Source organism: Papio anubis, chromosome 7 (assembly GCF_008728515.1).
Source record: "Papio anubis isolate 15944 chromosome 7, Panubis1.0, whole genome shotgun sequence".
Lineage (NCBI taxonomy): Eukaryota > Metazoa > Chordata > Mammalia > Primates > Cercopithecidae > Papio > Papio anubis.
The window spans coordinates 115,626,852-115,650,016 of NC_044982.1; the positions used below are offsets into that span (position 1 = coordinate 115,626,852).

Genomic DNA, 23,165 nt, shown 5'->3' on the forward strand with positions numbered 1-23,165 from the left:
TTGCAGTTAGATCTCAGACTGCTGTGCTAGCAATGAGGGAGGATCTGTGGGCGTGGGACCCTCCAAGCCAGGTGTGGGATATAATCTCCTGGTGTGCCGTTTGCTAAGAGCCTTGGAAAAGCACAGTATTCAGGTGGGAGTGACCCGATTTTCCAGGTGCTGTGTGTCACAGTTTCCCTTGGCTAGGAAAGGGAATTCCCTGACACCTTGCACTTCCCGGGTGAGGCGATGCCTCACCCTGCTTTGGCTCTCACTCGGTGGGCTGCACCTACTGTCCAATACGCCTCAGTGAAACGAACTTGGTACCTCAGTTGGAAATGCAGAAATCACCCGTCTTCTGCGTCACTCACGCTGGGAGCTATAGTCTGGAGCTGTTCCTATTTGGCCATCTTGGAACCACCCTCGGTTATGCTTTTGTAAAGTCCTTTCTCTTTTAGGGATATGACCTGAAATAATTACTGATAAAATGATATCATGTCTGGGATTTGCTTCAAAAGAACATGATGAGAAGGAAGTGGATATGATATAGATGAAACTAGACTAGCTGTGAGTTGGTAATTTTTTTTTTTTTTGAAACAGAGTCTCACTCTTGCCCAGGCTGGAGTGCAGTGGCACGATCTTGGCTCACTGCAAGCTCTGCCTCCTGGGTTCACACCATTCTCCTGCCTCAGCCTCCTGAGTAGCTGGGACTCCAGGCACCTGCTACCATGCCCAGCTAATTTTTTGTATTTTTAGTGGAGACGGGGTTTCACCGTGTGAGCCAGGATGGTCTCGATCTCCTGACCTCATGATCCGCCTGCCTCAGCCTCCCAAAGTGCTGGAATTACAGGCGTGAGCCACCGCACCTGGCCTGAGTTGGTAATTCTTAAAGCTAGATGATGCACACATGTATCACTATATTATTCTGTCTGCCTTTGATTATGCTTGAAATGGTTTAGAATACAAATTGTTAGAGGCTTCCATGTTCTTTGTTGACTAGGTAGAATGAAGGTTAAGAAAAGCATTCAGTTTACCACAAAGGACAACAATACTGTATTTAGGATTTGAATATAATGTCCTAATTCTACAGAGACATTCCAATATCATAACACCTAACATAATCCAGGTATCTGAGAAAAAAAAATTGCTTATTTCTGGCCCCTGGGAAATACCTTTAAAGACTGATAACTTTATGCTACAGGGATGTTCACATTAACACGATATGGAAAGCTTAAAGAAAAACATTGGCTGGGCGCAATGGCTCACACCTGTAATCCCAGAATTTTAGGAGGCCAAGGCGGGTAGATCACAAGGTCAGGAGTTCAAGACCAGCCTGGCCAAGATGGTGAAACCCCATCTCTACAAAAAATACAAAAATTAGCCGGGCACAGTGGCAGGCGCCTGTAATCCCAGCTACTCAGGAGGCTAAGGCAGGAGAATCGCTTGAACTCGGGCAGCAGAGGTTGCAGTGAGCCAAGATTGCACCACTGCACTCCAGCCTGGGAGACAAAATGAGGCTCTGTCTCAAAAAAAAAAAAAAGAAAAAGAAAAAGAAAAATGTTATTTCTAATGACCAAATCATAACAGAAGACATTAATGTCAAGGAGTCACAGAGAACATACATAAAGTTTACATCTTCTCTTCATTCCAGTTGCCAGTCTAAACGTAGCTTAACATTGACATCAACCTGACCTCTGTCTATAGCAGTATTTTGCCATCAACACAGCAGCACACACAGATTTATTTGGAACCTCCCTATCACAAGCTTATACATCAGTTAAATAACAATAGCACAGCTTACCTATTGGTTAAAAAGAGAATCTTCTCAAAATTTACATGCATATGTTTGTGCAAGTCAGTACTATAAGAAAAATCTAAAATGAGGTAGAAAACAGTCAAAAGAATATGAAAATACAGAAAAGTATTCCAAATGTACTTACCCTAAATTATATCTACATGAAAGGTGAAAATAGTATTATTATTCAGATTGTGATGAATTAAATTATGTACTAGATTAAGGGTTTTGTTTTCTGCTTTTAAAACCCCTCAAAAAGTGTCACAGCTTTATATATAAAAAAGTTGCTCAAGTTGCTATTTTATGCAGTATAAAATATGAAAAATGTACAAAATTGCTAAGTAGGCTATCAACTGCCTTCCCACTGACTCTTGGTAGCAAGAGTCTCAAATTATTTCAACAAACTTGTAGAGTATATTATGCTAATAAAAGTGGTCCTGCCAAATACCAACTACCAAACAATAAAATTCAGCATTTTTTGGTGTTTCACAGAAATACAAAGTTTTAACTGTAACAATAAAAAAAAATAGCAATAACACACAGACCTTCCCAGCAGCAAAAAAAGTAATCACATATATATATATATGGAGAATTTTTTTCTTTTACAATGTACAAAAATTATCTCATGTATCAAAGCATGAGATATAATTCCCCTACTTTTACCACATATCCCTAAGAATAAGATTATTGATTATGAAATTATCCAGTCTTTTTAAACCCAATTACAAGAATTAACTTGATCACTTCTCTCAGTAGCCCTAAATAGACTAAATTTACTCAAAACACTTTCCATGTAACAGAAGAATAAGTTCCTTATGTCTTTGAAATTACCAGTCAAGGCCACTCTGGTTTTCTATAACAAATATTCCCACAACATTTCTCCAACATGTTTAAAATATCCTTTAAACATTTCCCAGACTACTAAATCTGACAAAAATCACTAACTATACCAGAAAGTGGTAATTCCCATTATCAAACCTATCCTAGGTCTCTGCAACTCTCACACTCACCTTTGGTATCTTCATAGGCATGCTCTTCTATTCATTCACAAAACCCACTTAAGCTTGTAACAGTTCCATTATTCAAATTATATTTCAAATTTGAGTTAAGGAAACACTTTATTTCTCAGATACAGTGCTGTCATTTGTGAAGTCAAAAACACCCTACATTGAAATAAGCAGGTACTTGAGCTTAATTGGCTAGCTCTTTCAGTAGAGATGCTTTAACCATCTCTAAACAGAGCCTTGCATACTGTCTGCCACATAGTGGGTAGAGAATAAATCCTAAAAATGAATGAATTTTAATACTCTTGGGCCTCATTCTAAACTGTAACTTCTCAGACTCCTTAAACCGCTAGGTTGAAAAGAATCTTCAGCTGTTTGTCCAAATAAATTCTACCTTAAATCATGTTTCATAAACAAGCCATAGCCTCTATGAAAACTATGTCTGCCATACAATAAAATTTAGATTTTGTTTACTGAAGAAAGAGAGCAAAGACTGGTCCCAAGTTGGAAATATGTATTTATAAACTAATGCTTGGGAACAACTAATCATTTTGTCATAGAAAAAAAAAAAATGTTAGAACATCAGTTATAAGGTTCTTCCTCAAAAGCCCATGCAATCTACAATGCACATGACATAATTCAATTAAACATAACAAAAAGTAAAAAAAAATTCCGTATCAGTTAGGTGTAGCTTACAGTATGCTGCAGAAACTAACAACCCCCAAAAGCAAAGGTTTATTTCTCATTTACATTACCTATCCACTCTTATTCTACCTATCTTCATACTCTACCTCACACCGCCTATGTTTTCACTGTAGGACTTAGGCTAAGAGGGAAGCCAATATCTGTAACACTGGCAAAGAAAAAGAATAAGATGAATCATGCACTGGGTCTTAAAGCTTCTGCCCATGACATTTGGTTCTGCTCACATTTCACTGGCCAACGCCAGTCATATAACACACTTAACTTCAAGAGGCCAGGAATATACAATCTGAGCATATTTGGTGAACAGTACTCATGACTACTACTTTATAAAAGACAATATCTAGAATTACAGCCAGGATCAAATTCCAGTTTTACCATTTAGAAGCACATTTAATTAGGGCCGGGAACCATGGCTCACACCTGTAATCCCAATACTTTGGGAGGCCAAGGTGGGTGGATCATTTGAGGCCAGGAGCTCAAGACCAGCCTGGTCAACATGGTGAAACTGTCTGTACTGAAAAAATACAAAAATTAGTTGGGCAGTAGTGGTGGGCAACTGTAATCCCAGCTACTCAGGAGCCTGGGGCAGGATAATTGCTTGACCATGGGAGGTGGAGATTGTCTGGGCGACAGAGTGAGAGTCTGGGCGACAGAGTGAGACGCTGTCTCAAAAAAAAAAAAAAAAAAAAAGTATACTTAATTACCTTATCTGTAAAATGTAAAATAAAAATTGTAATACTACCTTATAGGATTATCTGAAAGATTAAATGGTATGTGAGATCAGATGCTTAGCAGACTGTATGGCCTTGATTCATTCCTTCAATCAATATTTTGGGGGCATCTGCCAAGCAGTGTTCTAGGTATTAACATACAATAATTATGCCTTAAATAGTTGTTTTTGTTATTCCAACCAGGGACTTAAAGAATAAGTCTTCATTTCCTAGCAGTCTCTAGATTCAGAAGAAAACTGTGTGGCAGACTGCCAGTTGCCCTCTAATATCCATTTTTCCTTCTTATGGGATAATAGAACCCTTAGTCTTTTAGCTAGACATATGAACTTGTGAAATACAGACCACATATACCAGCTGCCTGTGCAGCTAGGATGGCCACAGGTCTAAGTTCTGGCCACTGTGTTCTAGGAAAGTGTCGTGGTGGCTTACAGGAAACTTTCTGAAGAGACAGCAAGCATACACCTTTGTCCATTTCTTTATCCCCTCCTCCACAAGCTGTCTAGGATATTGATTCTATCTCAGACTGTGAGACCATGGCCATGCACAGCAGAGAACAAAGGAGCCTCAGTACCTGCCACTATAGTGCCATACCAGCTCTGGACTTTTATGTGGAAAATCATAAACTTTCATCTTATTTAATCCACTGTTATATTTTATGTCACTCAGAGCCTATCTTAATCTTAATACCAAATATTACCTGTTAACTCTTCAAAAAAAGCATGCTACATGAAAGAATAATAACTCTTGATGATACTCCTACATCTGCATAAGAGAACTAATACAGTAAGTGTCAGTGAATGGCAGAAGAAGCAACAGCTTGAGGAAAACCTGAGTTTTAAAATTTGTTCTTCCACTTCCTATATTACCCTTTGGCAAACTATTTACCCTAATTAGGCCTCAGTTTCTTGTCTATAAGATGGTAATGAGACCCAGGAAGTCTTAATGTGAGAATTAAATGGAAAGAGGTTTATGAAAATACTTTGTAACTTGAAAGTTCCATATAGTCTCAGTACCACTTTGTCAATTGTCCCCTCTTCACGGCCCTTTCTTCAGAATTGGGCCATGAAGACCAATTACAACTCATAAGGATCAATTAGAGAGCCACCCCAGAAGTTGATTCAATGAGCCTTGCACAGGAACCATGAAGCTGCATTTTCAAAAATCACCCCAAAAGACTGACGAAAGTTGTCTGCTCACCAGGAGGAATCTTGCTCCAGTGATCAAGCCCCACCTATCCTTGTAATCCTGTACTAAAGTAACATAATATTTTAAGACTAAGTGAAGCACATAGTTCCATAGCATCTCTAATGCCTAGCTGAATGTCAAGACCTAGCAGATAATTTAATAATGCTTTGTTTGATGACCTGTAGTAGAAAACTAGAAAGTGGAACTGAATCAAAAGACTCACTATGGACTTCCTCTTCTGGCCAACAGGAATTAACAAGTACCTCCTTAACAGGTAATTTCATACCTCCTAAATGAAATAAAAAACCGAACAAATCAAAGGAAGCAACAGTTCTCAAGTCAATAGGTATCAGGTAATAAAGGACATAATTCCTGAGAAATTACAGAAAATGAAGGAAGTGAGCCCTACCACTGCCCCAGGTTACTTCTTGGAGCGAGTTTCTAGGTCAGATTGCAAGGATGATAAACCCAGGCAGAGCCTGGTGAGGTCTCATTGAGTTGAGGAGATGAAGCTTCAAGTCCTAGGAGGTCAGTGCAGCTCGAGTTTCCAGGACAAAACACCAGAGAAGAGAGACCTGTACAAAAGGGAGAACTCCAGACACTTGCAGAACCTCCTCCTCTGCTTCAGCTGAGTACTCATCAAGAAATATATATGTGTCTGTGTGTGTGTGTGTGTGTGTGTGTGTGTGTGTGTGTGTGTGTGTGTGTAAGGAAACTGCTAGAGGGCAGGGAAAGGACCACCTGAAAGAATTTAAGGGAATAATCCCCAGAGCTCACACAGGACAGGGAATAGTGCCTGTTCTTAGTACAGAAAACAATTTACATTGAGTAAAATACTCTGAAGAGCTTTGCCTCAGAAGTGGGAAAAATTAGCCCTAGTCCCACCTACTCTGGTCCCAGCTGACAAAGCTTAAAAGCAAGACTCGAAAGGATCAAACTGTTTCCAAATAACTTATCTGGAAAAAAAAAAAAAAAAAAGAAAAGCTCAGAAACACAGAAATACAAAAATACCCTGTACCCAACAAAGTAAAATTCACAACATTAGGCCTGCAATAAAAAATAATCAAGCATACGAAGAACTATTTTACTGTTTTAAATTTTCCTTTAAAACAAATAAAAAACTGTTATTTTTGTCATTTTTTATCCTGTGTGTTGATCTCAAAATTCTTCATCCACATAATTGAATTGCTGCACTCCATATAAAATATTAATACTTTTAAGGCAAACAGCATAGAGCTTAGAAGCACAGACTTTAGAGACAAGAAAAGGAGGGTCTAAATTCTTTCTTTTCAACTTTGTGTTCCTGGGAAAGCCACTGAACCTGAATTTCAGTTCACTTATCTATGAAATGGGTATAATAATATTCGCTTCATAGGGCTCCTATAAAAAATATACCAAAGCAAATGATAAATAATAGCTATCATTTAATAATTATCACATTATCACAAGAAAAATTACCACACCCATACATTCAAACATTTACTAAGCACCTATCATATACTTGGTATTATGTAGGCACTAGGAATACAAAAGAAAAAAGAACACTCTTAAGAAGATCCAAAATATATCTTACGTTGAATCCACATTTAAAAGTTCATTCCAAGTACAAACTTCACATTCTATTTCTTAATTTCTAAGTAGGGCAATTATTTTAAGTTCCTCCTATAAAAAAGAATTTTTTCCCTTTGAAACGAAAAAAAAAAAAACCTAAGAAGTTGTCAGGTTCAACCAATTAGGGCATGTCTGAGAAATCCTTGAAATCTGAAAAACATGGTAAAACTTTAACAGCAACCTGCAATTAACAGTACCTTTCAAATTAGTCTACTTATTAGTAGACTAAATTATATTCAGACATAAATACATAAAATGGACCAATCTGTTATTATATCTTTTCAGAAAGGCTGAGCCAACAGATGTAAGGAACTAACATTTGCTCATTCCACTTAAATGATGACAGATGGCTTAAATATTAACCCTATTAATAAAACATTTGCATAGTCATTATGAATTTGATTGCCTTACCTCATAACTCTATAAATTCATTCATTTTATCAATTTTACAATATGGCTATCATTTCATTCAAGATATTCTAAACCCCTACCTCTCAAAGTGTGGTCCTTGAACCAACAGCACCTGTGTCACCCGGGAGCTTGTTAGAACTAGAATCTTACTCCTCATACCAGACCTATTCTGGCTGAGTCAGAATTTGCATTTTTAACAAAATCCCCAGATGATTTCTATGCACATTAAGGTCTGGGTAGCATAGCTCTAAACCACTGGGTTTTCAGTGTGTGGTGTGCGTGTGTGCGTGAGTGCGTGTGTGTGTGTATTACAAAGTTTATTTGCTTCCAAATTGTGTTTATCTCTACATAGTGTCTTTTAATAAGATTAATTCAATCCAAAGAAGTAAATCAAATCAGTATACATAATGAACTATATTTCTCTATAAAATATTTTAGATATTTTATATATAATATTCTTTCTGTCTCAGAATTGATCTTCCCTCTCAACTAGGACTTGGAGTCTTAGTAGTCTTGTTGTACTATTCATTTTTTCTCTTGAGTTGACATTTTTGTCTCAGCATATAAAGCCATTGTGATGAACGTTTTCTCTGTAATTAAACAACTATAGAGAACAGTACCAGGAGAACGGATTCTCCCATAATCAGAAAAAATCAAAGAACTCAAAATAAGTTCAACCAAGATTGAATTCAAAAGTTCCCTAAAGAAAAAACAACTAGAATGGCTCTATCCTCCACAATAATATATTTTTATGCTTTACCTAACCTCTTTTTTTACTGCAGGTACCACATATTTTTAAAATAAAAAATTCACATGAGACTTAGAGAGTACAGTTCTTTAGATGGCTCATCTTTTATTATTATTATTGCACAATAGTCCCAGTGCCCATAAAATAGAACAAATCTTGTTTTCTCTTTCGTTTTTTCAAAAAAAAAAAAAAAAAAATGACAGACCTAGGCTGAAACTGATCACAGCGGGTAGGATGGTTCCGCACAGATTCAAAGGAAGGTACAAATGTTCAGTTTTCAAAAGCACTGCAAAAGCCAACCTCATCTCTTGTCACTGTAGCTGTGGCTTTATGCCAAACATTTGAAAACTGTTAAAAGCACTGTGCCTTATAAGCAATTATGAAGAGCTTTGCAAAGAGAAGTAAAAAAACTGGAATAACAATCAACTCCTTAGAATGGTCAAATGTCCTGGCCTCTGGGTTGCAGGATAAGAACTTAAGAATTATTCAGCTGCACCCAACACAGATGCCTCAGGAGAAAGGGTTTAAAGAGTGTTATGAGAAGGTATCAAGGAATCTGTGGAGCAATCTCAAAAATTAAATATGTCATCAAACATTCCCAGCTTTTTATAAGATCCAATTATAGGTCAGTCATCCTTATATTTAACTCTTTCTTCACCTCATTTTGTATTTCAGCCTATATCACTTTTCAGGATACAGGGTTTCAAAACAGTACAACTAGGAATTTAATGACTTTTTATGGTCCTAGATATACTGATTTCAATCTTGAAGGAGTGCCCCTGGCTCTAATATTCTAGAATGTGGTGAATAATTCATTGTGCCCTTTCTCTAATCACATTCACAGCCAAGCATCTCAGAAGAACTGTCTGTGCACGTTGGCTCCATTTCCTCACCTATCAGTCATTCTTTACCTTACTCCTATCTGGCTGCCATTCCCTTCACTCCACTTAAATTTCTCTTGGTAAAGACCAATAAGCACGTTCATGCTGCTGAACTGGATATCCCTTAGTCATCATGTTTCTTCATTTTGCAGCATCATTCAACAAAGTGAATCAATCACTCTTTCCCCTGGAAATAACTCTCTTTAGCACTGATAAACCTTCATTCTCTTGGGTGCTTCTCAACTCTCTGTCCCTTGTCAATCTTTTATTTATTTATTTACTTTATTTATTTTTGTGTTTTCTTTTTTCAAATTATAGTTTAAGTTCTGGGGTACATGTGCAGAATGTGCAGGTTTGTTACATAGGTATACACGTGCCATGGTGGTTTGCTGCACCCATCAACCTGTCATCTACATTAGGTATTCCTCCTAATGCTATCCCTCCCCCAGCTCCCCAACCCTCCTACAGGCCCCAGTGTGTGATGCCCCATAGCCCATGTCCATGTGTTCTCATTGTTCAACTCCCACTTATAAGTGAGAACATGCAGTGTTTGGTTTTCTGTTCTTGTGTTAGTTTGCTGAGAATGATGGTTTCCAGCTTCATCCATGTCCCTGCATAGGACACGAACTCATTCTTTTTTATGGCTGCATAGTATTCCATGGTATATATGTGCCACATTTTCTTTATCCAGTCTATCATTGATGGGCATTTGGGTTGGTTCCAAGTCTTTGCTATTGTGAACAGTGCTGCAATAAACATACATGCACATGTGTCTTTAGAGTAGAATGATTTATAATCCACTGGGTATATGCCCAGTAATGGGATTGCTGGGTCAAATGGTATTTCTAGTTCTAGATCCTTGAGGAATTGCCGCACTGTCTTCCACAATAGTTGAACTAATTTATACTCCTACCAACAGCGTAAAGCGTTCCTATTTCTCCATATCCTCTCCAGCACCTGTTGTTTCCTGACTTTTTAATGATCACCATTCTAACTGGCATGAGATGGTATCTCATTGTGGTTTTTGATTTGCATTTCTCTAATGACCAGTGATGATGAGCTTTTTTCATATATTTGTTGGCTGCATAAATGTCTTATTTTGAGAAGTGTCTGTACATATCCTTCGTCCACTTTTTGATGGGGTTGACTTTTTCTTGTAAATTTGTTTGAGTTCTTTGTAGATTCTGGATATTAGCCCTTTGTCAGATGGATAGATTACAAAAATTTTCCCCCATACTATAGGTTGCCTGTTCACTCTGACGATAGTTTCTTTTGCTGTGCAGAAGCTCTTTAGTTTAATGAGATCCCAGTTGTCAATTTTGGCTTTTGTTGCCATTGCTTTTGGTGTTTTAGTCATGAAGTCTTTGCCCATGCCTGTGTCCTGAATGGTATTGCCTAGGTTTTCTTCTAGGGTTTTCATGGTTTTCGGTCTTACATTTAAGTCTTTAATCCATCTTGAGTTGATTTTTGTATAAGATGTAAGGAAAGGATCCAGTTTCAGCTTTCTGCATATGGCTAGCCAGTTTTCCCAACACCATTTATTAAATAGGGAATCCTTTCCCCATTGCTTGTTTTTGTCAGGTTTGTCAAAGATCAGACGGTTATAGATGCGTGGTGTTATTTCTGAGGCCTCTGTTCTGTTCCACTGGTCTATATATCTGTTTTGGTACCAGTACCATGCTGTTTTGGTTACTGTAGCCTTGTAGTATAGTTTGAAGTCAGGTAGCATGATGCCTCCAGCTTTGTTCTTTTGGCTTAGGATTGTCTTGTCTATGCGGGCTCTTTTTTGGTTCCATATGAACTTTAAAGTAGTTTTTTCCAATTCTGTGAAGAAAGTCAATGGTAGCTTGATGGGGATAGCACTGAATTTGTAAATTACTTTGGGCAGAATGGCCATTTTCATGATATTGATTCTGCCTATCCATGAACATGGAATGTTTTCCCATTTGTTCCTTGAAGACGTCCTTCACATCCCTTGTAAGTTGTATTCCTAGGTATTTCATTCTCTTTGTAGCAATTGTGAATGGGAGTTCACTCATGATTTGACTCTCTGTTTGTCTGTTATTGGTGTATAAGGATGCTTGTGATTTTTGCACATTGATTTTGTATCCTGAGACTTTGCTGAAGTTGCTTATCAGTTTAAGGAGATTTTGGGCTGAGACGATGGGGTTTTCTAAATATACAATCATGTTATCTGCAAACAGAGACAATTGACTTCCTCTTTTCCTATTTGAATACCCTTTATTTCTTTCTCTTGCCTGATTGCCCTGGCCAGAACTTCCAATACTATGTTGAATAGGGGTGGTGAGAGAGGGCATCCTTGTCTTGTGCCAGTTTTCAAAGGGAACACTTCCAGTTTTTGCCCATTCAGTATGATATTGGCTGTGGGTTTGTCATAAATAGCTCTTACTATTTTGAGATACATTTTTTCAATACAGAATTTATTGAGAGTTTTTAGCATGAAGGGCTACTGAATTTTGTCAAAGGCCTTTTCTGCATCTATTGAGATAATCAAGTGGTTTTTGTTATTGGTTCTATTTACGTGATGGATTACGTTTATTGATTTGTATACATTGAACCAGTCTTGCATGCTAAGGATAAAGCTGACTTGATCGTGGTGTATAAGCTTTTCGATGTGCTGCTGAATTTGGTTTGCCAGCATTTTATTGAGGATTTTCGCATCAATGTTCATCAGGGATATTGGCCTGAAATTTTTTTGTTGTTGTTGTGTCTCTGCCAGGTTTTGATATCAGGATGATGCTGGCTTTGTAAAATGAGTTAGGGAGGATTCCCTCTTTTTCTATTGTTTGGAATCGTTTCACAAGGAATAGTACCAGCTCCTCTTTGTACCTCTGGTAGAATTCAGCTGTAAATCCGTCTGCTCCTGGACTTGTTTTGGTTGGTAGGCTCTTAATTACTGCCTCAATTTCAGAACTTATTATTGGTCTATTCAAGGATTTGACTTCTCCCTGGTTTAGTCTTGGGAGGGTGTATGTGTCCAGGAATTTATCCATTTCTTCTAGATTTTATAGTTTATTTCATAGAGGTGTTTATAGTATTCTCTGATGGTAGTTTGCATTTCCATGGGATCAGTGATGATAGCCCCTTTATCATTTTTTATTGTATCTATTTAATTCTTCTCTTTTTTCTTTTTTATTAGTCTGGCTAGCAGTCTATCTATTTTGTTGATCTTGTCAAAAAACCAGCTCCCAGATTCACTGATTTTCTGAAGGGTTTTTCGTTTCTCTGTCTTCTTCAGTTCTGCTCTGATCTTAGTTACTTCTTGTCTTCTGCTAGCTTTTGCATTTGTTTGCTCTTGCTTCTCTAGTTCTTTTAATTGTGATGTTAGGGTGCTGACTTTAGATCTTTCCTGCTTTCTCTTGTGGGCATTTAGTGCTATAAATTTCCCTCTACACACTGCTTTAAATGTGTCCCAGAGATTCTGGTATGTTGTGTCTTTGTTCTCATTGGTTTCAAAGAATATCTTTATTTCTGCCTTCATTTTGTTATTCACCCAGTAGTCATTCAAGAGCAGGTTGTTCCATTTCCATGTAGTTAAGCAGTTCTGAGTGAGTTTCTTAGTCCTGAGTTCTAATTTTATTGCACTGTGGTCTGAGAGACTGTTTGTTATGATTTCCATTCTTTTGCATTTGCTAAGGAGTGTTTTACTTCCAATTATGTGGTGAATTTTAGAATAAGTGTGATGCGGTGCTGAGAAGAATGTATATTCTGTTGATTTGGGGTGGAGAGTTCTGTAGATGTCTATTAGGTCCGCTTGGTCCAGAGCTGAGGTCAAGTCCTGGATATCCTTGTTAATTTTCTGTCTCATTGATCTACTATTGACAGTGGGGTGTTAAAGTCTTCCACTATTATTGTGTGGGAGTCTAAGTCTCTTTGTAGGTCTCTAAGAACTTGCTTTATGAATCTGGGTGCTCCTGTATTGGGCGCATATATATTTAGGATAGTTAGCTCTTCTTGTTGCATTGATCCCTTTACCATTATGTAATGCCCTTGTCTCTTTTTATCTTTGCTGGTTTAAAGTCTGTTTTATCAGAGACTAGGATTGCAACCCCTGCTTTTTTTTTTTTCTTTCCATTTGCTTGGTGAATATTCCTCCATCCCTTTATTTTGAGCCTATGTGTGTCTTTGCACATGAGATGGGTCTCCTGAATACAGCACACTGATGGATCTTGACTCTTTATCCAATTTGCCCATCTGTGCCTTTTAATTGGGGCAGTTAGCCTGTTTACATTTAAGGTTAATATTGTTATGTGTGAATTTGATCCTGTCATCATGATGTTAGCCAGTTATTTTGCCCATTAGTTGATGCAGTTTCTTCATAGCATCAGTGGTCTTTATAATTCGGTATGTTTTTGCAGTGGCTGGTCCTGGTTCATGTTTAGTGCTTCCTTCAGGAGCTCTTGTAAGGCAGGCCTGGTGGTGACAAGATCTCTTAGCATTTGCTTGTCTGTAAAGGATTTTATTTCTCCTTTGCTTATGAAGCTTAGTTTGGCTGGATATGAAATTCTGGATTGAAAATTCTTCTTTAAGAATATTGAATACTGGCCCTCACTTTCTTCTGGCTTGTAGGGTTTCTGCCAAGAGATCTGCTGTTAGTCTGATGGGCTTCACTTTGTGGGTAACCCAACCTTTCTCCCTGGCTGCCCTTAACATTTTTTCCTTCATTTCAGCGTTGGTGTATCTGACGATTATATGTCTTAGGGTTGCTCTTCTCGAGCAGTATCTTTCTGGTGTTCTCTGTATTTCCTGAATTTGAATGTTGGCCTGCCTTGCTAGGTTGGGGAAGTTCTCCTGGATAATATCCCGAAGAGTGTTTTCCAACTTGGTTCCATGCTCCCCATCACTTTCAGGTACACCAATCAAACATAGATTTGGTCTTCTCACATAGTCCCATATTTCTTGGAAGCTTTGTTCATTTCTTTTCACTCTTTTTTCTCTAACTTTGTCTTCTCGCTTTATTTCTTTGAGTTGATCTTCAATCTCTGATATCCTTTCTTCTGCTTGATTGATTCAGCTATTGATACTTGTGTATACTTCATGAAGTTCTCGTGCTGTGTTTTTCAGCTCCATTGGGTCATTTGTGTTCTTCTCTAAACAGGTTATTCTAGTTAGCAATTCAACTAACCTTTTTTCAAGGTTCTTAGCTTCCTTGCATTGGCTTAGAACATGCTCCTTTAGCTCGGAGGAGTTTGTTATTACCCACCTTCTGAAGCTTGCTTCTGTCAGTTTGTCAAACTTATCGTCCATCCAGTTTTGTTCCCTTGCTGAGAGTTGTTGTGATCTTTTGGGGGTGAAGAGGTGTTCTGGTTTTTGGAATTTTCAGCCTTTTTAAGCTGGTTTCTCCACATCTTTGTAGATTTATCTACCTTCAGTCTTTGATGTTGGTGACCTTCGAGTGAGGTCTCTGAGTGGACATTCTTTTTGTTGATGTTGATACTATTCCTTTCTGTTTGTTAGTTTTCCTTCTAACAGTCAGGCCCCTCTACTGCAGGTCTGCTGGAGGTCCACTCCAGACCCTGTTTGCCTAGGTATCACCAGCGGAGGCTGCAGAACAGGCTGCTGCCTGTTCCTTCCTCTGTAAGCTTCATCCCAGAGGGGCACCCGCCAGATGGCAGCCAGAGCTCTCCTGTATGAGGTATCTGATGGCCCCTACTGGGAGGTGTCTCCCAGTAGGAGACACAAGGGTCAGGGGCCCACTTTAGGAGGCAGTCTGTCCCTTATCAGAGCTCAAACACTGTGCTAGGAGATCTACTGCTCTCTTCAGAGCTGTCAGGCAGGGACGTTTAAGTCTGCTGAAGCTGCGCCCACAGCCACCCCTTCCTTCCCCCAGGTGCTCTGTCCCAGGGAGATGGGGGTTTTATTTATAAGTCCTTGACTGGGCTGCTGCCTTTTTTTCAGAGATGTCCTGCCCAGAGAGGAGGAATCTAGAGAGACAGTCTGGCTGCAGCAGCCTTGCTGAGCTGTCGTGGGCTCCACCCAGTTCAAACTTCCTGGTGGCTTTGTTTACACTGTGAGGGTAAAATCGCCTACTCAAGCTTCAGCAATGGCAGACACCCCTCCCTCCACCAAGATGGAGCATCCCAGGTCAACCTCAGACTGCTGTGCTAGCAGTGAGAATTTCAAGCCAGTGGATCTTAGCTTGCTGGCTCCATGGGGGTGGGACCCACTGAGCCAGACCCCTTGGCTCCCTGGCTTAAGCCCCCTTTCCAGGGGAGTGAACAGTTCTGTCTCACTGGCTTTCCAAGTGCCACTAGCGTATGGAAAAAAAAAAACAAACAAAAAAACAAAAAAAAACCAAACCACTCCTGCAGCTAACTCGGTGTCTGTCCAAACGGCCACCCAGTTTTGTGCTTGAAACTCAGGGCCCTTGGTGGGGTAGGCGCCAGAGGGAATCTTCTCATCTGTTGGTTGCGAAGACCATGGGAAAAGTGCAGTATCTGGGCCAGAGTGCACCATTCCTCCCAGTACAGTCTCTCACAGCTTCCCTTGGCTGTGGGAGGGAGATACCCAGAACCCGTGTGCTTCCCAGGTAAGGCGATGCCCTACCCTGCTTTGGCTCGCCCTCCATGGGCTGCACCCCCTGTCCAACCAGTCCCAATGAGATAAACCAGGTACCTCAGTTGGAAATGCAGAAATCACCCGCCTTCTGAGTTGATCTTGCTGGGAGCTGCAGATTGGAGCTGTTCCTCCTATTCAGCCATCTTGTTATTGTGTTTTCCTATTTATTTATTTATTTATTTATTTATTTTGAGATGGAGTCTCACTCTGTTGCCCAGGCTGGAGTGCAGTGGCACAATCTTGGCTCACTGCAACCTCTGTCTCCTGGGTTCAAGGGATTCTCCTGCCTCAGCCTCCCAAGTAACCTCGGGTTTCACCATGTTGGCCAGGCTGATCTGACCTCCTGACCTCAAGTGATCCACCCATCTTGGCCTCCCAAAGCGCTGGGATTACAGGGATGAGCCACTGTGCCAGGCCTCTTGTCAATCTTCTCTGGGGCTCTGTCCCCTCTACCCAACTTACAAATGTTGGATTACCTTTAAGCTTGGTCCCGAATCTCACCTAATCCCATGACTATAAATATCACTTTTATGCTGATGACTTGCACCTTTACATTTCCAGCCCAGATCTTCCTTCTGAGTCTAGGCCAATATACCCAACTATCTATCCAATATCTCCACTTGGATGCTTCACAATCTTATCAAATTCAATACATCCAAAACTGAAATCTTGGATTATTCTTCCCTCACTGTTCCTCCTCCAGTGTTTCCCATTCTCCAACCATCTACTCAGTTGCTTCTGCTAGAAACCCAGAAGTCCTTTACTCTTGCCACTCATATACAATCAAGTACCAAGCCTTTTCATTTTGGTCTCCAAAATATATTCCTAATATTCCTATCTCTACTGCCATGCCCTTAGTCTAAGCCATCATCATCTCTTGCCTATAACACTGCAATAGCATTCTATATGATCTTTCTGAATCCACTCATATTCCCCTCCAATTCCATCTTCACACCACAACCAGAGTGATCTTTCAAAGACGAAAATGCCTCTGCCCAAAACTCTTCGGTGGCTTCCCACTGGATTTATAATAATGTTCACAAGGCACCTGCCTACCTCTTCAGACAGGCTTATCTCAAGCTACCATTTCCCTTATTCTCTAAGCACCAGATTTGTTAGCCTTCTCACTATACATTACACATGCAGAGGTTTTTCAGGTATGTTGTGGCCTCTGTACAGGTTGTGGGATTTTTATTTTATTTTATTTTATTTTATTTATTTATTTATTTTTGAGACAGTCTTGCTCTGTCACTCAGGTTGCAGTGCAGTGCCACGATCTCAGCTCACTGCAACCTCCACCTCCCAGGTTCAAGTGATTCCCCGCCTCAGCCTCCTGAGTAGCTGGGACTACAGGCAAGCACCAACCACTACACCTGGGTAATTTTTGCATTTTTAGTAGAGGCGGGGTTTTGCCATGTTGGCCAGGCCGGTCTCAAACTCCTGACCTCAGGTGATCCACCCACCTCAGCCTCCCAAAGTGCCTGGATTACAGGCCTGAGCCATCATGCCCAGCTACCTAGACCTTTATTCTCTTTAATTCTTCTCCTACCTACTGCTGCCCAAAATACACAAACATGTATGCATGTGTGCACACATGTGACATACATGTATGTGTATAATCCAAAATCCCAGATTCCGCATCCAGTAGTCAAACCAGACAAAAGGGAACTGAATGACTGGCAACCCATGGTGTTAAAACATACCACTAGAACAAAATAATAATAATAGCAAACCCCTATGTGACTTAACACATACTAGGCACTATTTTAGGTGATTGATACGTATTAGCTTATTCAATGCTCAAAATAATCCTATGAAGTAGGTACAGGCACACTTCCCTTTACTGTACTTTGCTTTATTGCACTTCACAGATATTACATTTTTTACAAATTGAAGGTTTGTGACAACCCCACATCAATCAAGTCTCTCAGTGCCATTTTTCTAACAGCATGTGTTCACTTCATGTCTCTGTATCATATTTTGGTAATTTTCACAATATTTCAAGCTTTTTCATTATTATTATATCTGATGGTGATCTGTGATCACCATTGTTACTATTGTACTGATGTTACTATTGCAGTTGTTCTGGAGTGCCACAAACCATGCCCATAGAAGATAGTGAACTTAATCAATAAATGATATGTATATTCCAACTGCTCTATCCACCAGCCTTTGCTCTGTATCTCTCCCTCTCCCTGGTCCTCACTATTCTGAGACGTAACAATATTGAAATCCAGTCAATTAATAACCCTACAATGGCCTCAAAGTGTTAAGGTGAAAGGAAAAATCACACATCACTCATTTTAAATCAAAAGCTAGAAATGATTAAGCTTAGCAAGGAAGGTATGTTGAAAGCCAAGATAAGTCAAAAGCTAGACCTCTTATGCCAGTTAGCCAGGTTGTAAATGCAAAGGAAAAGTTCTTAAAGGAAATTAAAAATGCTATTCCAGTGAACACAGGAATCGTAAGTGGAACAGCCTTATTTCTGAAATGGAAAAAGTTGTAATGGTCTGCATAGAAGATCAAACCAGTCACAACATTCCCTTAAGCCAAAGCCTGATCTGATTTTTTAACATATTCAAAACAGCCTTCTCTTAGAAGAAGAGGCCATCTAGGATGTTCATAGCTAAAGAGGAGAAGTCAATGACTGGCTTCAAAGTTTCAAAGGGCAGGCTGACTCTTGCATTAGGGGCTAATCCCACTGGAGACTCTAAATTGAAGCCAATGCTCATTTACCATTCTGAAAGTCCTAGGGCCCTTAGGAACTGTGCTAAATCTACTCTGCCTGTGCTCTATAAATAGAACAACAAAGTCTGGATGATAGCACAATTGTTTATAGCATGGTTTACTGAATATTTTAAGCCCACTGTTGAGACCAACTGCTCAGAAAAAAAGATTCCTGTCAAAATATTACTGTTCATTAACAAGGCACCTGGTCACCCAAGAGCTTGGATAAAGATGTACAAAGAGATGAATGTTGTTTTCATGCCTGCTAACACAACATTCATTCTGCAACCCATGATCAAGGAGTAACTGTCAGCTTTTAAGTCTTATTATTTAAGAAATACATTTTATAAGGCTATAGCTTCTATAGCTAGTGATTCCTCTGATGGATCTGGGCAGTTAATTGAAAACATCTGAAAAGGATTCACCATTCTAGATACCATTAAGAACATTTGTGATTCATGGGAGGAGGTCAACATATCAACATTAACAGGAATTTGGAAGAAGTTGATTCCAGCCCTCACGCATGACTTTTGAGGGGTTCAAGATTTCAGCGGAGGCAGGAACTGCAGATGTGTAGAAAGAGCAAGAGAACTAGAATTGGAAGTGAAGCCTGAAGATGGGACTGAATTGCTATAATCTTATGATAAAACTTGAAGAGATGAGGAGTTGCTTTTTATGGATGAGCAAAGAAAGTGGTTTCCTAAGATGGAATCTACTCATTGTGAAGATGGTGTGAACATTGCTGAAATGACAGCAAAGTATTTAGAATATCACATAAACTTAGTTGATAAAGCAGCAGCAAAATTTGAGAGGATTAACTCCAATTTTGAAAGAAGTTCTACTGTGGGTAAAAATGCCATTAAACAGCATTGCATGCTACAGAGCAATCTTTCCTGAAAGGAAGAGGCAATCCATGTGACGAACTGAATTGTTGTCTTATTTTAAGAAATTGCCACAGCAACCCCAACCTTGGGAAATCACCACTCTGATCAGTCAGCAGCCACCAGCATGAAGCAAGACCCTCCAGCGGCAAAAAGACTGACCTGCTGAAGGCTCAGGTGAGTGTTAACATTTTTTAGCAATAAAGTATTCTCGAATCAAGGTATATACATTTTCCTTTTAGACATAATTCTTTTAGACAAGTTAATAGACTACAGTATAGTGCAAACATAGGTTTTATATGCACTGAGAAGCCAGAAAGTTCGTAACTTGCTTTATTGTGATGATCTGGAACTGAACACCAGTATTTCTGAGGGCCTGTACTATTATATTATCTCTATTTTAAGACAAAGTGAATAAGGCATAGAGAGGTTAAGTAACTAAAGCAAGGTCACAAATTCACTGGCAACGCGAGGATTCAAATCTAGACCTGTGTGAGTGCTTGGTTACGGGATGACTCAGTTGTCCCTTCTGTAATTAGTTATTTGGATAAATAGTGTATCAATAAGGGTGGGGAGCGTTTATATCTTGCTCACTGCTCCATCCCTAGCACCCCGAATAGAGTCTAGCACATACTTGACGCTCAATAAATACACATGAATATATGAATGTTTACTACTCCCTTGCATAATTATTTTGAGACTGTAAAGGTTCCAACCATGTCTCCTACTGCTATGTATGTATTTTCTATCTTAGTTGTCGGCCTGGCCATTCCCCAACATGCCTGGCAGTCGCTTGGTGTCCCTTCGGCATCGCTTCAGGGCACTGGCCCCGTATATATGTAGAGCCTCCCCTCCTCAGGGCTGTGGGCGCCTCAGGAATATTCCCGCCTTTGGGCCTCACCTTCCATGTGGGGCAAGGGGCTGTCCCAGCTTCCTGGCGTGGCCCAGGTGGGTCTCTGGTGTTTGAGGGTATGCAGCGGGCGTACCGCTGCAGAGGCCACTCTGTCGCTTCTTCTCCGGTAAGCCCGAGGCTCAAGGGTACTTTTCCTGCCTCCGCCATGTCCGCCCTCACCACACGCACAGCCGGCGGGGACCTGCCAATCTGGTATCCAACCAATCAGTAAGCAGAACGCCCCAAGGCCCACCCTCCCGTTCAATGGAAGCCAATTGGCAGGCTCCGAAGATTCCAGCCTAGGGCATTTCCGGGCCTAGGGGGGTCTCTCTTGACCTTGGGCACCGAGATGGTCACTTCTTTTTTTTTTTTTTTTTTTTTTTTTTGAGACGGAGTCTCGCTCTGTCGCCCAGGCTGGAGTGAGTGGCGCGATCTCAGCTCACTACAAGCTCCGCCTCCCGGGTTTACGCCATTCTCCTGCCTCAGCCTCCTGAGTAGCTGGGACTACAGGCGCCCGCCACCTCGCCCGGCTAGTTTTTTGTATTTTTTTTAGTAGAGACGGGGTTTCACCGTGTTCGCCAGGATGGTCTTGATCTCCTGACCTCGTGATCCGCCCCTCTCGGCCTCCCAAAGTGCTGGGATTACAGGCTTGAGCCACCGCGCCCGGCCGTCACTTCTACATTGTAGGGCTGTCGTGACTCTTATTAGTGGAAGTTGAAGTCGCGCTTGCACAGCATTCGGGCCCACACCTTCCCTCGGGCAGCCCATGTCAACTTCTGCAGCTCTGAGTCTGAGAAGTTCCCCAAACTGGCTGACTCCCTGTAACCTACACACTGGGACTAGGCTGGTAGTTGAGGCTGCCTGGACACACGCGTTTCCCTTCCTCAGAGCGGCCTTTCAGAAGACAGTGTCCCCACTTCACCTCACACCCACCACAACAAAGCGCCAGTTCCACACGCCATTCAGGAGACCCGGTTACTTCCTCATCATCCAACCTGCCGCTCCTCGACGTTCCCTGCCACCCGACAGTCAATTTTTCACCGAAAGAGAGGAGCAGATGGGTGGGGGCTACCAGCAGCAAAAGATGTGCCTACATCCAACAGCAGATGCAATGAAATGACATTTCTGGGTGATTTATAGGCGGCAAAGCACTTACACATCTGTTATTTCCTTTATCCTCCCAACAACCTTGTGGTGAATTAAAGAAGCAAAATGGGGATTATTACCCCTATCTAATAGATGGAGGCAAAATAAGGTCCAGTGACCCGGCACAGTGGCTCACCCCTGTAATCCCAGCACTTTGGGACGCCGAGGCGGGCGGATTGCCTGAGCTCAGGAGTTCGAGACCACCCTGGGCAACATGGTGAACCCCGTCTCTACTAAAATACAAAAACTTAGCCAGGCGTGGTGGCGCACGCTTGTAACTCCAGCTACTCGGTAGGCTGAGGCACAAGAATTGCTTGAGCCCCAGAGGCGGAGGTTGTAGTGAGCCGAGATTGTCACACTGCACTCCAGCTTGGGCTGCAGAGTAAGACTCTGTCTCATAAAACAAAATAATCTAGAGAGTAGATGTGGTTTGTCCAAGGTTACACAATCAGTGAACGACAGAGCCAGAGTAGAGCTGTGGATTCCACAATATCCATGTGTCCACCTCATTTGCAAAGAATTTAGATATTCATGCAATCTATGTCAAGTTAGAAGCAAAGTATACAGAGGGTAGAGACTATGCTAACCAAATAGATAAAATAGAATTAAAACACAAACAATGTTTAAAGCTATGTATACCAAAGGATATTCAATTCATAGACAATGGTTGGATAGGTGGTAATTTATTCACTCTACAAAGCATCAATTAAATATCTACAGTGTGCAAACAGCTATGCTAGTCACCATAGCGGCTACAGAAACGGATAAGCCATGTATCTAACCTTCTGGGACCACAGGATCTAATAAGGAAGACAAACAAGGTGCAAATATACCCATGACACCTGACAGTTAATGCCACCGGAAAGGTACAAACCATGTGCTCTCAGGGTTCAAATGAAGTAAAAATCTTCCGAATAGGGAGTGGCAGTGGTATTCGAGTTAGGACTTGAAGGGTGAGAAAAATTTCCCAAGGGAAGATGGCAGGAACTGTTGTTCCATGTGAAGGAGAAGTTGAGGAGTAAAGTTGTGGAAATGAGGATAATGACATAACTAGCTAGAATGCAAAGTTGTTTTTTAAGGAAAATGAGGCTACAGAGGTGAGCTGGGACAAAAGAGTATTGAACAGCAGCTAAGGAATGTGAATTTTACTTGGTAGGTGATGAGGAATATGAAAAATTTGCATAGGAGAATGACTCCATCCTAGTAGTGGTCCAGGTAGGTTAATATCTCGGAAGCATATGGGATACATTGGATTAAAGGCAAGAGGGGTCCACTACTTATCTTTCCAGCAGTCTAGTAAAGCTTACCAAAGGGGTGGGGTTTCAGAAATAGCTTCTGAAGGTCCATAAATGACACAGCAATACTGCATTTAATGTAGGAATAAATGGTTAAAAACTTGGTTTGAATCCCAGGTTTGTCAGTTCCCAGCTGTGTGACCTTGTTGAAGTCAGTTAACCTCTCTGTAAAATAGTGTTATTAAACAACTACTTTACAGGGTCATCGAGAAGATAAAATAAGAACATATGTGGGAAAACACTTGGTAAATTACAAAGTGGTACATATGTTGGTGCTTTCTATTTCCAGGGTTAAAGTGACTTTCTGTGGACTCCCTACAGACAGGGAGGATGGGAATGGGAGCCTGACATTGGGTCTCAGAGGTACTCACCTTCCAGGTCCAGGGTTGCTGCTGCTGTCAGACACCCTTCGCAGGAGCAGATGGTGCTCACAGTTGGGACCCTGTCAGTGCCCAAGGACACCCAGGGCCCTGCTGGGTTCCCACCTGCAAGCTCCCTTCCTAGACAATGCACCTGTGCTTGAGCTTCTGGGGCCACCAGCGTCTGCCAAGAACAGATCATGTCTGCAAAGGGAGATATGATAAAGCCACAGCTC

General features: G+C 40.7%; 1 protein-coding gene across 3 annotated transcripts in view; it reads right to left on the reverse strand.

Annotated features, from left to right (window-relative positions):
* REC114 (REC114 meiotic recombination protein) overlaps positions 1 to 20,327 on the reverse strand; it is a 119,606-nt gene extending 99,279 nt beyond the window's left edge. For 2 of the 3 annotated variants that reach the window (XM_021940699.2, XM_021940698.2), the window contains exon 1: positions 20,139 to 20,321. In XM_021940699.2, the coding sequence (XP_021796391.2) occupies positions 20,139 to 20,297 (159 nt within the window). In that variant the 5' untranslated portion in view covers positions 20,298 to 20,321. Of the gene's footprint in view, positions 1 to 20,138 lie in introns of all 3 variants that reach the window. The other variant, XM_003901164.4, reaches the window with a different exon arrangement.
* Positions 20,328 to 23,165: the final 2,838 nt, after the last annotated feature.